This window comes from Vidua macroura, chromosome 8 (assembly GCF_024509145.1).
Source record: "Vidua macroura isolate BioBank_ID:100142 chromosome 8, ASM2450914v1, whole genome shotgun sequence".
NCBI lineage: Eukaryota > Metazoa > Chordata > Aves > Passeriformes > Viduidae > Vidua > Vidua macroura.
In genome coordinates this window covers 10,963,673-10,980,784 of record NC_071578.1, presented here as the reverse complement: position 1 = coordinate 10,980,784, position 17,112 = coordinate 10,963,673, and the positions used below count along the sequence as shown (strand labels likewise).

Sequence of the window (17,112 nt, the reverse complement as noted above, 5' to 3'; positions counted from 1 at the left end):
TTATCAATATATAAAGAATATCTCATATTCTTTACGAGTATTCTGTGAAGTCAGGGTTTACATTATTTGTGCTTGCCTAACAGGTTGCTTTAAGGTGTCAAGACTTAAGACACAGTATTGCCTTCATTTTCAGGGGCTGGGAACAATTTTTTTTTTTTTTTCAGAAGTGGGAGACAGTAATCAGAAAATCACTGATATGAGCAAATCAAAACAAGAAATAGGATATTTTGTGATAATATGAAATTATCCCTACTCAGAGTGAAGATCAGATTTTAGTACAGAACTATAATTTTGTAGGCAGAATTTCATCTTGGTCTGATGATATTCTGTAATAAGAATATAATACTTTAATAAAAGTTCATAAAAATTCTATAGCACAGCTATAATTTCCTATTGAATTATTTAGTTATTTGACTCATTTTTATACCTTTTACTTAATTACTGCAGAAATCTACTGGGTTTATCTTTAATTTTTACAGGAACTTCTCACAAAGGCTTGTTTAAGGTGAATCATTTAGCTGTATAAAGACGGATAATTAGCTATCAATTTTTATTTTTTCAATCAAATAACAAAAAGACTCTGTGTTTTCACTGCTCTGCTTTTAGAATGGAGCCTTGGTACTGTGGTTTTACAATTCTTTTTTATGGTTTGGTTTTGCTTTATTGAGATGTTTATATTCTGAAAATTCATCCTGAAGATAAATGGATTCTTGAATACTTTACACAGATATAAATACGTCAGGAGATTAAGCTCCAGAAAAATGCTCTTTTTGTCCCTTTCCTCGTGTCTTTTAACAAAATATCAAAAAAAAAAAAAAAAAAAAATCTCAGAAACAATCCAGACAGGTTTGTGCACCTGATTAGTACAGTTTTTCTAGAGTTTTTGCACAGATGATGCCACAAGTAACACTTAAGCTTGCTAATAACATTGATAAGCCTTTTGTCCTTTCAAAATCTGAGAATCTTTAAAAAAGGAGAAACACTATTTCAAACAATTCCTTGCACTATTTTTCTACTGAGGTGAGAAACCCCAGCTATCTCTTGTAACTCTTCTTACCTCCTCAATTTCAAATGCAAATCTTCAGCTACACTAGAATATTTTTGTGACATTATGTTCCATAGTTAAAGAAGGAACTTCAGAGAAAACAAGCATCCAATCCTGCCCTGTGAGACTCATGCTATATGAAGAACTTAAAGTACTTGCTGTGGTGCTTTTCTGTGTAGTAAATTTGTTTAATTTTTGGTCTCACAAATTTTCTACAGCATATTTGCAATTCCATTAGAACAGTGTTGCTTTACACCAAGGGCTGACTCTGGGCAACACATGAGATCACTTCACCAGTCTAAAATTTAGGATGCTGGTCTCAAACACCGTCAGTTCTCCATTTCTGGGTGGTGGAAACAAAAAGACACCTTGAGAGAACAGCTGATCCAGTCCTAATGAAGGGACAAATCAGGAACCAGAGCCCTTGTAACACAGGCTATGCACACAGCTTACCTCCACCAGAGCTCTCTTGACAACTCTGCTGATGTCCCTTCTCCACTCTGGGATATCTGGGTTGTAGTCATCAAGGTTCGGAGAGAACGATAACCTCAAGGACTGAAATTTCTCTGCAGATACAATGACAGAGTGGTGAGTAAAGACAAAAATGCCTTAATGCCAAATGAGGGGGCAGAACCTTGTGAAACCTGGTGCAGCTCATGTTTTGCTTAATCAATTTGCAGATGGTGCACAGACTGTGAGGAAATCCAGAAGTGCACCTGAGACACTCAGTGATAGATATATGGAGAATCTGGGAGATTCATCACTTGAGTGCCTTGGAACTGAAAAAGTGATCAATCCTTACTTGAGTGGATGAATAGCACAGCAAAGGGAGCTGTTTTGGGAATGTAAATGAAATGTTACCTTCATTTTGACTTCTGGAGCAGGCACACCCTGTGTAGGAAGCTGTGACTGGACTCACAGATGTGCCCCAAACCTTAGAGATCTTAATTGGAAGGGAACAGGGATAAATATGGGGAGAGGACTAGCCTTGGAAAATGTACCTAATCTCTGCTGCTGTTAACAGAGCTGCCCACATTGATCACTATCAGCTAAAACTCACTGGGATTCCCAGTGGGTTTTAGGCTCCATCTACACTATATGGTACTTGTGTGCCCTAACTGCTTCTGATGCATGAGAACAATGTCAAATCAGTACAGATTTCTGTGCAGAACTGCAGCACACAGCACTGATTTATCTTTCAAGCTGAGCAGCTTTTGTGTGAGTTAAGAGGCCTCTGCTGGCCAAGAAGGGGGAAAACCAGCTTACAAGACAAACTAACATTTTGACAATCATGTAGGATGATCAAAGAGTGATGGAGCACATGCAGAGGGCTCTGGGAAGGAGATCAATGTTCTGCAATCATGTCAGTCTGCACTAATGTCAATCAGTGGCCTTCAGAGATACTACAGTGGACTGGTAACAGTAGAATTCAATTTATAATCTCACTCAAAGCATTCTGGAATAACGACCTGTTGTTGCTGCCAGCTAACCTGGCTCTCTAAATGTTGACTATGTTGACTGTGTGAAATGAAAGAGGAAGAACTCACCATACACTGCAATAGTCTTTGTGTCCTGAAGAATGGTGTTTCCTGCTGAGACCTGAACAGTGATGGTGTTCATCCCTTCCACAGAAAATGTGAATGTGATGCTCCCTTCCAGTGTGATCAGTGGCTGCAAATACATCATAAAAGGAAAAATTTAGTTAATTTGGCTGGAAAGGAAAAGAAAAAATGAGTTTGGCTCTCTAACCTATTGGGATGGCTGGAGGAGTTAGTTCCAGACTGGAAATTTCAGACTCAAGCCTTGTGACATGGCAGCTAATTTCCTAGAGAGGGCACATGAATCCCAGACAGAGATGTCCTCCTGAAGGTCAGAATAAGGTACCTATAATTTCCATAGGAGCTATGTAAGATTCCAGTGCATGTTGGTTGTTTTGGATCCCATGTTAAAATGTCCACTTTTGCTCACTCCCCAGAGAGGCCCAGATCTTGATATAAAGGCCTGCAACACTCACTGCTCAGGTAGCACCCTCCTTTCCTAAATCTAGTGTAAGTGCTTTATTTAAGGTGACTCAAGGAGGTTGTCACAGAACCAGCCAAATTAAGATTTCGCATTTGCTGCCCTATGTTATCCTTAGATACAGACACAGTTTTTTTGTTAATTGCTGATGCTTGAGAGGACACAGATCCCTTCAGCTGTGAACAAGTTCATCAATGAGTTATGTCCTCCAGCAGACTCTGCCTTAACTTCTCTTTTCACTTGTCAATGAACTCTGGGTGAGATCTTCAAAGCACCCAGTATTAAGTCAAACTGTTGTCATTGTGGTCTATAGTAAAACGTACACTTCAATGAGAACAGTATTAGACCAACTCTGATCATTTAGGAGCTTAGGAGATCAGAGGGAAGGTTAAGAGGTGACAATCACAGCCTGTAAGTACCTCTAGGGGGAGATGATTGCTGATAGTACAGAGAGTTCTTTAATCTACACAAAAAGGCATAACAAGATCCAACAGCTTGAATCCCAGACTAGATAAATTCAGACTACAAACACAGTGCATGAGTTCAAAGCTCAGAATAATTAGCTGTGGGGAAATAGTTGGAGGAGATGGTCAGAAGGAGAAGCAGTGCATTTTCCATCAGCTGAGGAAAATTATTAATGCAAAACAACAACAACAACAACAAGTCAGGTCCTGCCCTAGTCACAAAAAGTTAAATAAAGCAGAAGGTACTGATCAAACTTTACAATCTGTATTATACAGAAGAGAACAATGTGTGATTATGAAGGTCCCTCTTGGCTCTACAAAATCCATGACAACCTCTCCCCTCAGAAACTAATTAGGGTTTCTGGGTACTTTAGCCACAATTATGTGTGAAGTAACAGTTCTAATGTCTGTGCAGATTTACCACGACTGCAAGCACAGTCACATATCTAAGCAGAACCCTGAGGCAGGGGGGTGTGTTGGGAACCATTTCATCCACCCATAGCACATGATAATAAGGTCCTTTTGCATGTGTGTTTTAGCATAGGCTGCTGGGGCTCAGCATAGGTCAGTTCCAGATATAAAAACAGCTTCAGCTTGAAAGGTTGTTTCCATAAAAAAAAAGCTTCCAAAGCCCCTACTTTTTTTCTCTTCTTGTTACTGAAGAAAGGAGGGGGAAGAGAAACAGTAGAAACTCTTCCAGATTTTGGTTAACTATGTTCACCTTGGATGGAATTAAGGAAGAAAGCTATTGGCACCTTGCATGAAATAGCAATAAAGCCTGCAGCTAAGTCACAGCCACAAACACAAAGCACTACTTACATTTCCATGTCGGTACCTCCAAGGCCCATTAGTATCTCGGTATTTGGTTTATAGTTTTCTTGCATATGTGACTACATAGAAGCATTCCCAGATCCTTCTCTCCCTCCCTCTTCTGTCAGAGAGCTCCCCCAAGGTTATTGACCTCAATCAATTAGGAATACAAACCTCTGTGTTGTTCCCAAACCACCAGACATAAGTAAGTGTTCCCACTTGGCTTGGCCACAGCACTGCTGTGGCATTGATCTCCTTGTTCTTCGTGGTGACAAAGGGTAGAGATAAGTGGACGTGTTCCAAGGGGCCTGCAGAAACAGAAGCAGCAGGTGAGTCCTCTCTCCATCTGAAAAGTCAATATATATCCATTGGTTTAGGGAAGAAAACTGTTCCCTAAATCACCATGGGACATGACAGAATGTTTTGGCTTGATAGCATTTCTAGAGAGGAAGGCTTAAATCTGTTCCTCAGAGAACAGGAGCCACCCCTGTACCTGGAGCTGAAAAACTTGGACTCTCTACTGCATGAATGTCATAAAGTCAGGAACTTATGAGACTTTTGCAACAGGGACAGAGCCCTGCTGGGTGAATGTAGCCTTCACTGGGAAGACATAAGAATGTGCAGGACAAAGGGCTTCAATGGACATGAAGCATCTTTGCTGGAAAACTGCTATGATTTGGTGAACTTCAGCAGAAACTTTTTCTGAAGGCATCTATTCACTGAGTGCCTGCATTTTATTGTTACCTTATACTCCCTCCTTTTCATCAATAAACTCTTTTATTTCTTCAGTATAAACAGAACATAATTCATTCAACAAGTGACATTATGCCCAGGGTTACACATTTCCCATCTTCTGGAAACAGATGGGCCTTTGTTGTTAAATCTTGTTCTATAGATTATTTTTAAAATGTGTTCTGACTGTTCACTAAGAGAACAAAGCAATTGTCCTGAGTGACAGGGAAAGAAAAATAAAGAAACCTCAGGTCACATGAGGACATGGGTTCCTTAAACAAATTAAGGCCACATCAACACATCCTCTGTCTGTGAGTTCCCCAGTGATGAGAACCACAGCCACAGCCTTGCATTGTTCATATGGAGTTGAGATGCATTGCTAAAGAATTTCATGTATTTCCAGGGAGGATCTTTCAGGATATACCCCATGCATGAATCACCACTTAGACCTTGCTTTTCAGCCTAAATGAACACCATACTCTGAAGAAAGCATCCTGTATAACACAATAGGCAGAGTGAGGGAAAAAAGCCTCTCCCAAATCAGACTGTATAAACAATGCCAGAATAAGGACCAGTGTTACTGATTTATTACTGAAATGCATCTTTCCCTGGGTTGTAGACACAGCCACTGCTTAAGCTGAAGCAGCCCAATTAAGAGTTATCCATGATCAGATTAACCAAAGCCTGCTATACATGAGACCATGGCTTACTTTGCCTTTTATAAGCAGCAGTCAACACTCTTGGAAATTCATGAGGTGCCACAATTTCACCCTTGTGATTTTAATGACATCCTCCTACTCAGATCCATTTCCATCACCATGCTATTCCTGCTTTCAGCAAGACCCTAAGACCTGAAAAACAGCAATTTTCCCAGCTAAATGCAGTGACAACTGTAATGATGGAGCCCATGAAAAGTCTGATACTCTCCACCATTACTGCATCGTTGCTCTGAACAGGTTTCAAATGATCCTACATGGCAGAGAGCGCCCAGCACCTCCTTGGACCTTCCCCACACAATGGCTAGGAAGGGATATGAAAGAATGGCTCAAGTAACCCAACTCTGCCTGAGCATTTCCCAGCACAGCTGGGTCAAGGAGGCTGAAAAGCTGAGCTATTGTCTGGCCAGCAGATGGGGATAGCTCACTCTGGATAGGCCCTCCTGGTAGGAGACTGCTTTCTCCCAGGTAAGCTTGAAGAGGATTCAAGAAAATTAATTTCTGAGCTTCATGCAGAGCTATGGAGGCTATGGCCTTCACCTGTCCCAGGGAAAAAGTACTGTACAAGCTCCAGAAAACTGAAAGGAAGAAGCTTCTCAAAAGGCTCACTTGTACAGGTGATGCTGTTCTGAAGCATGCAGGCAAATCCATAACTAACTTTCCAGGAGAAAATTTTGACGTTTCAAGACAGCTAAGAGACAGGCTGTTGGCTTGAGCAGTTTACATACAACAGATTATATTGTCCATCCAACTCAAAATGCTCCTGTCTCACAGTAACCTTCATTTCTGGATCCCTGGAGCAACTGCAGGAAAGGCACTGCTTCTGTGCATTGGCTGCAGCAAGATGAGGAGAGCATGGGGTGAAGGCTTTACTTTTATTTTTGAGACCACAAGCACTGAGGTTCAGTGCCTGCAGTTTTTTCCCTGCAGGAAGAGTGCTGGCCACAGGTAAGGAAGGTGCTGGAAGGCCCAGACCTGGCTGCAGACACTCATGTATTAACCCTGTAACCCGGGATCACCCAGTTTGTAGCCCTTCCTAAAATTCTGGATGTTCAGGCTGCACATTGCTTGTCTGTGGATCTTACAATACAGTGTGTGTGTCTATTTTAAGGACAGATATTTTTGCAAAACTCCTCAAAGGCCAAGCTCAAACATCCCAAGCAGAATACTCAGGAGAGGGCTGAGTGGCAATGCAAGCTTTCAAACAGGATTTAGAAGCTTTTGTGGATCAGGGTGTTAGACTCTGGAGGGGGCTGGATCTACTGTACATCCCTGTCCTCAGCAAGTCTATTGCTAGTCTGAGTGGCACCATGCTCATTTGTAACCTGTTCTGCAGTCCCTAATTCTTGTCATGTAGAGAAAGGTGAGACATATCCCTTAGAGCTGTCACTTCTCCAGGGAGTCTGACACACATTATCTGGGCCTGGCTGCAATGATCACTCAGCGTTTAAATCCTGTGCTGGCATTACCTATGCAAAACACAGAAACATACCCTGTCAGCTGCTAAGTCACACAAAGAAATCTGAATATTTCTTGTACGGCTTAAACAATCAAAATGGTTCATAAGCCTTCAGTATCTCAAGAAAATGATTTAGAGCAGCTGTAGACCAGAAAGACACCATGAGTGAGGGAAGGCTGGACACCTGCCAAACAAAGGTGTTTTTGAAAGGGGACATTCAGGTGGATATTTGCTCCTGCTCCTCTAGTCCTCATAAAAATCCCATCTCCCACACTCCTGCCTCCCACTGTTCCCATCTGTTGACACAATGGTTCTCCATTAAAGAGCTGCTCTCCTACCCTGAAAAGGCAGCTGCTTTCATGCTGTGTAATCTAACCCCAAAACTAGAGGTAAAGTGTAGGGAATGTGCCAAATCATCTACATAGTATGTAGAGTTAGTTTGGTAGATGGTAAACAATATTTCTGTAAACATAACTTCAGGTTTGGGAATTTCCTTTTTTCTCAGTTAATCTGGCACAGAGGCACACAGTGAAAACATAAATAACAAACAAAAAACCCCACTGTATAAAAAAAATTATGGCCCCAAACAAAATCCCTTAGGAATGTTACAAAATTTTGATAAATAGATTGACCTTTGGGTTCATAACAATGTGCTAGAATAAATATAAAAGGATATAATGTTGATTTTATCCAAGAATTTGGGATACATTTCAGTTGTAAATCAGACACATATGAAGTATGAAAATGTTAAAAAGAATAGCAGAAAAGCAATGTGAGGCTATTATTTTTGCAGTACTATTTAATACAAAGATTTTGGTTCCTATGACAACAGAAACACTGAAAAGCACTGGTTTCTATCCCAGAGGTGGGTGTGTTTCATTAGAGAGCAAAACATACACGAAGTAAAATTCAAAGCTTTTAAAAGTCATTAAAGATCCCTGGGTGTCTTTGTTGTTCTGGAAGTGTAAGCTTGATAATGAAAGTGTATTTCAGAAAGGGCTGGACAGTCCTTTGAGGCGTCCCAAATTAGACTATCCAAAACTAGACGTAAAACATGAGTTAAAAAGCAAAAGTTAGTGATTAGACTCGATAATCTTAGAGGTCTTTTCCAACCTTAATGAATCTGTGTTTCCTCTCAGTCTGGAATCAACAGTCTGTCTGGAGGACAGGTGAACACTCATCATTTCCCACCACTCTGGACTCAGCTGTCAAATTCCAAATGCTACCTCTAGCTACGAGTAATAGTTCTAAAAGAAAACCAGGAGCTAACAAGGGGTATGAAGATACATACACGTTACATGCAGGTAGAGAACAGCGCTGTCAGAACCCAGGCTGTTTTCCACCAGCACGGTCACTCGGAATATGCCCACGTTCTGGTAGATGTGCTTGATCCCATCTTCTGTCGAGCTGAGGTTGGCATATGACACAGCGATGCCGTCTCCAAAATCCACCTGAATGAGGGATCTCTGGAGGTCTCCCTGTGGTGGAAGAGAAAGGATCAAAACAGACTCTGTTTTGCTTTTGAGAGATGGAATCAATGGGGTGACTGAGACCAATCAGAAAATAGTAACAAGGTCTGATGTGCCAGAGGAACAGCCTGCACTGACCTGTCAAACAACCAGGGCTGCTAAAGATCCCTCCCTTTCATATAAGATGCAGCATCTTGCCTTACCTTTAAACATCCTCACCCCCTAGGAAATCCCCCTCTGGCTCTGCATGGTGCTCATGCTGGCTATGTTCACACTTGCTGGCTACTGCTGTGGAGCACCTCCCCAGCCTGGTGCACTGAAGCAGTGGCCACTTTCTTCCTTTTTCTCCCTCTTTTCCTTTGAGAGAGAAACAGTACTCTGGATGCCCAACTTCCCTTCTGGAATGAAAGGTGCCCATGTGAATGGATGGCATCAGGCAGGTATCCACACCAGAAAGAGATGTGAATGTATGTGACTATAAGAGGAAATTGTAACAGAACTTTTATATTCCTCATGTTCTCTCAGTCTTTTTATAACTTGTTGTGAAGACAGAAATAGTGGAGGCTTGCTTGAACGGAAAGCAAAAGGATCAGAGCTATACCTGATGGTGGCAAGAGCAACAGGTTTTCCCAGATGCTCTCTTTTAATAGACTAAAGTTGTTTTTACACTGCCCTGGCACCCTGCTGGAAGCTCTGTTGCTTCCAAATAGATGAGACAAAAATAACTGTGTTGCTCTGTTGTGGAGAATCCCAAACTGAAGGTGTGACAGGGGAAATGGTCTTAAGAACAGAGTTCTGTCCTTTGTTGACCTGAGTTATTAGAATGACGTGCAGTTTCAAACATGATGCAGTGCTTTGGGCACTCATGTCTGTTTGACTGAGCCAACAGAAGCCACCAAATGGGATTTGCTTCTAGAGCCAGAAGTGAACACACATGACCTCTGAATAACTTTCAGGGGGAGACTATTCTTATCTCAAGTCCAGTACTGAACACAGACCAAATACAGAGATCTCTGAAGTACCCTTCAATGCTTTCCCAGTTCCTCCAGGTCCATCATTACTAGGGTTTTAGTTGTCTTTTCTTACTCAAAAGGAGATGATGTCTTTGAACAGTAAAGCCATGCTGCTGGGACATGGTTAAAACTGTGCCACCATAGTGACCCCGCTGGATTTACCAGTTCTGAGGATATTCAAGGCCATGCAGTTGACGTTTTGCAAGGCCAAACAGTTGAAGTTTGTTTCAGGTCGTGCAATATTCCTCCACTTATCCAAGGCAGCAGCAGAAGATGAAAAGAGTGACAGAATAGCCTCATTTCTGCAACTGTCAAAATTTGTGTTCTAATGAACCTTTTTCTCCTCTTGTCTTCATTTTGTCCATACCCATGAAACTCACGCTGTCTACAGGTGTAGCCAGGGAAGGGAACGATTTCTAAGGCATGCAAGATTTAGATTTCAGTTCCTAGGTAGAGAAGATGCTGACAGGAACCACTGAAAATCTAATTAGAGAAGAGCTTCAGCTGCTGTTTCCCAGCCTTATTTGTCTTGGCCTTTCCTGTTTTAAAACCCTTTGAACTGGAAACCCATTTTCCACAGAGTAAGATCCAGGCTATAACACTCCTCTGAAAATGCGACCTTTTGGAAATCTGACATTAAAAAGTCTAGCTTAGGAAGTGGGAGAGAAAATTCAAGAAAACAAAGAGACTGTGTTTTGACTTGTCCTAACATTTTATCTGTGCCAAGTAAGAGCACGGGCAGAGTAAGACAGGAAGAGATAGCAGATGAGCCAAAATCCAAACATTTCCCACACAGCCCACACCTGATTTAAACCAACTCAGCTGTCACTGTCTCTTGTCTCCAGCATCTCTCCAGAGCCACTTGAAGAGGTTGTTTTACCAAGAGAAGTTTTGTTCTGCAACAACTTGATGTCTATCCAGACATCTTGCAAAAACCCCTCTTGTTGCTTTTTCCAGCTTCTCTTTTTTATTTTGTCAAGCTCAATACTCCACAATCGGATTTTTCTGAAGCTTTTAGCCCAAATTAGGCAGATGTAAAATTCCCTGCATTACTTGTAGGAGACACACTGCTGCTGTTGGAGTGTTTTCATGGATTAATTAATTGTGTCTTCTTTAGATTAACCCCTTTCTCTGCAATCTTGATAAGGGCTTTTGTGCAGCTAAAGGCTTAAACATATGCTGAGCCTTAAGAACTTTTAGCCTGAAAAGAAGCCCTCATAATTAAAAACAAGTTTCTGAGGCCCCATATTAAACCCTTTACCTACCTAGACAACATTAGTTACTAAAATGTAAATCAGAAATTTACTATTTTCTAAGGGATTTTCTCATTAATTTCCAGGTTTTTGTCAAGTATATACAAAATATTTCTCTCTCCCTCCTTCCTGGTCCTGCCTCCTAAGCCAAGTGCACCTTTTTCCTGCATCTTGACCAAAGAAGCCTCGAGAGCACACAAGACCTTGAGTTACCAAAAAACTCTGTGAAGCTTCCTGCCTCAGGGTACATCAAGAAACATCCCATACAGTTTGCAACAATATTTTTATATTTTGATTACTTTTAGGCAGCTCTCAATATTTTGGTGGATGTGAGACCCCTCCTAGCAGGATTCTCTCTCTCAAACACACCATTGGAATCTTGCCCTGAAAGTTGTAATAATGCATTTTCCTTATTGACTTTCAGTATTTGTATCTAAATGGAAGTATTAAAAAATGGAACAAACACAGCTCGAGGTTTTTAATTTTGGTTCCTATGTTTCAGATTTCATTTTTAAGTCTTTAATTATGCGCCGACTTCTGTGTCTTCCTAAGAGATGTTGACAATAGATTTAATTATCCTTTGAAAGAAACAGACACAGCTGCTGTTGGATGTTTTCATGGATTAATTCATTGTGCTTTCTTTAGATTAACCCCTTTCCCTCTCTGGCATTTTCCTGGCACCAAAAGAAATCATTCATCAAAGATATTTTTACTGGAACTGAATATCTACACATGGCATACCTTTAATCAAGATCTGTTTAAAGTATTTTCCTGATTTTTACCAGATACTCAGATCCTATTTTATCAAGAACTTAAAAACATGCTTTCCTGTATAAATCCCTGCTTCCAGAGAGAAGGCCTTAATTTTTCAAATCAGAAACTGAACAGAAAGGTGCCTTTTAGCAGGGCAAATGGCTCGATACTTTTCACATGTACTTCTTCTTCAACACCAAGTAGTGAATTTTATTGATCACATCATTCATCCTGACTGCCAGTTGTGCCAGCTCAACTCAGCTATGAGCTCTTTTTACAGTACTAGATCTCCTGTGCCCCACAGGAATCAGTAACAGCCTCTCAGGATTATGCAGAATAATTCAACTTGTGTGACTGGAAGTGCATTACAAGACTGTAGTGCTGTATGTCATCAGGAAGGCAAGGTCCACTTTGATTTTCATGGAATTTCAACAGTGACTTTAAACATGCATGAAAGGCTCTGATTTCTCCCAACCAGCTTGTCCTCATCAGAAAATGCAATTATAATTGAGATGACAGTGGTACAGGGGAGGGTACATACTGTGTTATTTGTGTGTTATTACAGGAGTGTAGTGCTGCTAGTAAGATAAACAGCCATGATTCAGCATGTGCATTGAAAGTTAGGATGAAGGCTTCATATTTCTGCAATCATTACTAACAAACTTGTGATATCAAAAGAGGGAACACAGTGGGATACTGCCAAAAAAAAAAGAAAAATACAGACTATGCTTTTAATTACTACTAGCTTTGCTTCTTTAATTTGAGTATGTCAACAATTAATCCTAATGCTAAACTCATCTCCAGAAACTTCAGCTGAGTTGAATACTGAATTGCACCAAACAATAGTGCTGAGGTGGGAAATGTTAATGGCATTGTGCTCCCAGCAGGATCCCCAGGCTCATTAAATGTACCCAAGACACAGTGTACCTTGTACAGCCATGTATCAACATTGTCATTACAGAGAGCCACGTCAGTCTTTAGGAAATTCAGGGCTTCATTTGTATGTTCACATGGTAAGAGAGAGTCCTCTGGATTTATGAGCAATCACTACACAAATGCAAGGCATGGGGGGTATGAGAAGGGAATAAAACATCAGAAAGTTTAAGTTTCTTACTCAAGGTCATGCAGAAGGAGCTCAGAGTGCGGTTCAGGAATGAGTTCAGATTGCCTGAATTGCAGCCTGTGGCCTGAAGTGTAGGAACAAATTAGCTTTCCCCACACATTAGTCTAATCCAAACATCACACAGCAGCAGCAAGCAGTTAAAAGCAAGTCAAAATCTACTCCCAGTGGAGTGACTTTGCCAAGTGAGAACTGAGGCAGACCTGGAATGTCAAAGATTTTTGGCTGTCATTTTATCAAGATAAAAAATAAATTAGAGGAGGCAGTTTCTCTGTGAATTATCTGTAATGAAACAGTCAAAGCCCTGAACCTTCCTGCCCTGAATGTCTTTGCCATCCATTTCCTCAGCAAAGATGTGTGAGCAATGGGATGAAACAAGTTTGAAAGCCATTGTGCTGAGCAGCGTTGCTCTGGAGGCTGCAGCTTTCAGAGTCTCTGCTGAAGCAGTACAGCAGCACAAGTGTTCACACAAATAACTCTAACACACAAATAACAATTGTGGTTGTGACAGGCAAGAGACCGACGTGACCATGTGATCAGGAAGGCACACAGCAACAACACACACTTTAAAAAATCCCTCTATTTTCTACAACAGAGAAGCAAAACACATCAAGGACGTTGGGTTGAATAACTTAAGTAGGAAAAGGGCCTTCGTAACTTTGCATTTTGGATTTCTTTTGCTGCTGTCCAAAAATAAAGCAAGGATTCAGTTTTTTAGGCTGAAAAATGACTCTTGTTGAATGCTGCAGTGTGAGAGGTACCAGCCCTGAGTCTCTGCATGTAGCCCAGGCCAGGGCAAATGATTAACCTTTAAACTGGCAGCATGTTTAAGCAATGAAAAATTTGCATTTAAGCATAGCTAATTTTCTCATGTGCTGTCACGCAATGACAAAAATGCTGTTGGTATTCTGCTTATCTCATGGAAATTTAAGAGCAAAATTCCCAGCTTAAGTATGATGCCTTGCTTATTAAACACTTCCAAAATACTTCATAAAATGCAACCCATGATAGTTAGGGAAGGCAGTATTGATGATTCCTGGCTATTGTCACCCACTAAAAATACCATGATGATTATACCCAGATTAATTGGACAAATAACTTGGCCAAACCTTTCCAATAATGGGACCATAAATATTAAGTGCAAGGTGACCTTGCAAGCAATTTAGAGGAAGTCAGACAGAAATTCTAAAAGGTGACAGGTGACTTAGATCACTTTTGAAAGATTCTTTAAATCATCTTCAGATGATTTAAATATGACCTGTTGGTTGGGTTTGCTTTTAATGTTATTTATATGCTGCCAGATATAAATGCTTCACAGGAAAATTTCATGTGAATCAGGGTTAGAGAAACTGGGCCAGAATCCCAGCTCTCAGAAATCAGCAATGCTCAGTGTGCTCCTGGGTTTGGCTCCTACCCTCCCTCCACTTGCACAAACTTCAGTGATGATTTTCTTTTGTGTCTTCTTCAATAGCAGAACACTTCTGAATGCCTTGTCCTTGCTTCTCTTGAGGCATCTTTTGCTCACATTATGTTTTTGTCAGAATGCACAGTCATGGCTCTCAGCATCACTACAGGCACAACCAGGCTCTACAAGGAACCACTGTGCTGTGGTTCCTGCCCCTGCATCCCACACCTGAGTGAAAACATCATCTTTTTTTACTGCTGCCATTTGTTTCTCCCTGCCCTCTTAGCAATCTGCTCCACTACAGAGACACAGTGAATTTTCAGGGCCTCCAGTGAATCTGCTTCTGTAGTTTGTTCCTCTTTTCAAACCCAGGTGGATTCCTAGATGGAGCAGAAAACCCTAGAAAGATAACAGGAGTACAAATCTCAAACAGACTCTTGTACCTTGGCTCACCAGCTTCTCTTTTTTTTTTTTTTTTTTTCCCTTTTCCTACAGATCAAGTGGAACATGGGCATGAAAAAAGAGAGCTGGGAGGCTGCAGTGTATGAAACAGCTCTGCAGATTTGAAGGCTTCAAACAAACTGTCTCAGAGGGATACAGGAGATGTTAAGATGCAAAAGGAAAAGCCATTGCTTTTTCACATCCTGAAAGATATCAGCTGTCACTCACACTAAAGGAGGAGTCCTCACCAGGGTGTAGCACTGTTAAAATACTGCCCATCACTCGAGGGGGCAAGGGTTGAATAGGAGACACTTTTTTCACATGTTGTTGCAGGAAAAGATGTGCAAGGTGACATAACCAGCCCTTTTTAACTTTCCTGATGCCTTCCCCTCAGTTAAAATGAAGTGGCACAGATTTTTTGGATACTGATCATGCTGGATTGTACTGTGCTATACACCTGTGCAGGACAGAATAAACAGAAATTGGCAAATTCTTGTCTTGTGATACCTCTGCCTTGTATGCAAGGGAAAGGAACTTCACTTTGAGAAGCAGGATTGGATTAAACTATCTCCAGAGATCCCTTTCAACCTCAATTATTCTGTGAAATCAGTACCCATTTTATAAAAGATGTCTTTTGATGGGTTGTTTAACTTTTCTAGTGAGTGATGTTTTCTTGTCACTGAACAGTTAAATTGGTAAATGGTTTAGTCTACACGCGGTTTTGCTGCTTCAACTACATTTTATTCCCCTATAGCTTGCACATAACTGGGCAAATATTCATTTTTGTTGAATATTTCTTTTGTTGCAACACCCACACAAAGTTATTGCCAGACTGGATAAAATTTACCCAAAGGTTTTGTTGGTTGCTCTTTAAGTTGACAAATCTAGGAGCAGGAGGTCAAGATTCATCTAACAGGGAGAGTAATTGAAAAGGCTGGTGGCTGATCAATACTGCTTCAGCCCTCAAAAGCAATTCCTAACCTCCTCATCAGATACACTGGAAGAAGAGCTCCCTTTAGATCTCCTCAGAACTGACTCACTCACTCATCAAAACATCTGTTCTGTACTCCTTGACACCCAGCATGAGAGAGGCACCATCTCATACTGGAGAAGGTGCTGCTTCCAAACTCTGGTGCACACTGAAGCAGAGCTGCCAGAAAAGATCAGAATGAACAAAAGAGACAGAACAACGCACAGCAGCTCCCTGTATGACAGAGTGGTCAGGGTTCTCTTAAATGATATGTGAGCTGAAGCACTCACAGAGGAAAGAGCAGGACATTTGTCCTGAGTTTCCCACACTGTGGGTGATTGTCTCTCCCTCTGACTATTGGCATAATTCTTTGATAGTTTTGTGACTGGCTATTCAGATTATTCATCTCCTTCTCCCAGTCTGTTCTAAAACTTTGCTCAGAAGAGACAGATGATGCAAAGTGTGTTTTTACTTTTTTTTTTTAAAGCCTGGAGACTGACTCTTGTTTTAGACCTCTTCCTTTTCATCTTTAAATGCAGAAATCAATAATTTAATCAGGTGAAATTATGTGTTCCCATTGTTATTACAGCACCAAAATAGCAATGCTGTATGACTGTCAGTACTGAAATAAAGTGACCATATTTTGGAGAAAATAAACATTTGGGTCAGAAACTGCTTCAGGTTAGATATGATTTATCATATGGTATTGCCTTTACAAATCAGGACACCTGTTTGCTGGGGAAAGCATCAATAATAGAGATGTAAAAAAAATTCTTTCCTCAGAGATGACATTTACTATGGAGAGGGTCAGAAGTAATTTCCTTGAATACTCTATACTCTAAATTAAAAAGGGATGTACATTGTCCCTTGAATACTCTAAACTATAAAGGGATTGTTCCTTGGTGTTAAAGCATATTTGTTTTAAGATTTATTGGCCAGTAAGAGAGGAAAAGGGATAGAAGTTTAAAGAAATCAAATTAGATTAGGGAAAAAGAGAAGACTGCTACTTTGTGAATGTTCCTGCTTATGCACCAGCAATCAAACACAGATAGAGAAGTGCTGAAAAGAAAAAAGAGGTGAAAAGATTTAAATACTTTTTTTCTGTGGATTCAGGAGTAGAGGGAGCAGAACAATGAAATACCAAGTTAAGTTACAGATATAATAAAAACACAGATCAGAGCCCAAATCAGTTTCAAAATAGCAATGAATTTCAGACTTAATCCTGATGAGGACATCTTGAGATTTCACCCATAAATGCCTAAACAATATGTACCAACTTGTGTGATGGGGACCCAGCTGCATGTGTACTATTTGTCATCTTTGGTTTAAAGTCAGTGGAAATTCAGTTTCAAAAAACAGCAGGAAGCAAAAAACACAGTTAAGGGTGTGGGATCAGAATTCAAACCTGCAGTCTTCAGTTCTCCTGTGAAATTCCCAAATTAT

At 40.7% G+C, this 17,112-nt stretch overlaps 1 protein-coding gene across 1 annotated transcript in view; it reads right to left on the bottom strand.

The window, feature by feature from the left end:
* Positions 1-17,112, bottom strand: part of SORCS1 (sortilin related VPS10 domain containing receptor 1) — a 260,159-nt gene that overhangs the window by 17,382 nt on the left and 225,665 nt on the right. Inside the window, exons 19-22 of the mRNA XM_053984129.1 lie at positions 8,537-8,723; positions 4,513-4,646; positions 2,593-2,716; positions 1,499-1,611 (exon numbers count right to left, since the gene is read on the bottom strand). Of these exons, the coding sequence (XP_053840104.1) occupies positions 1,499-1,611; positions 2,593-2,716; positions 4,513-4,646; positions 8,537-8,723 (558 nt within the window). The remainder of the gene's footprint in view (positions 1-1,498; positions 1,612-2,592; positions 2,717-4,512; positions 4,647-8,536; positions 8,724-17,112) is intronic.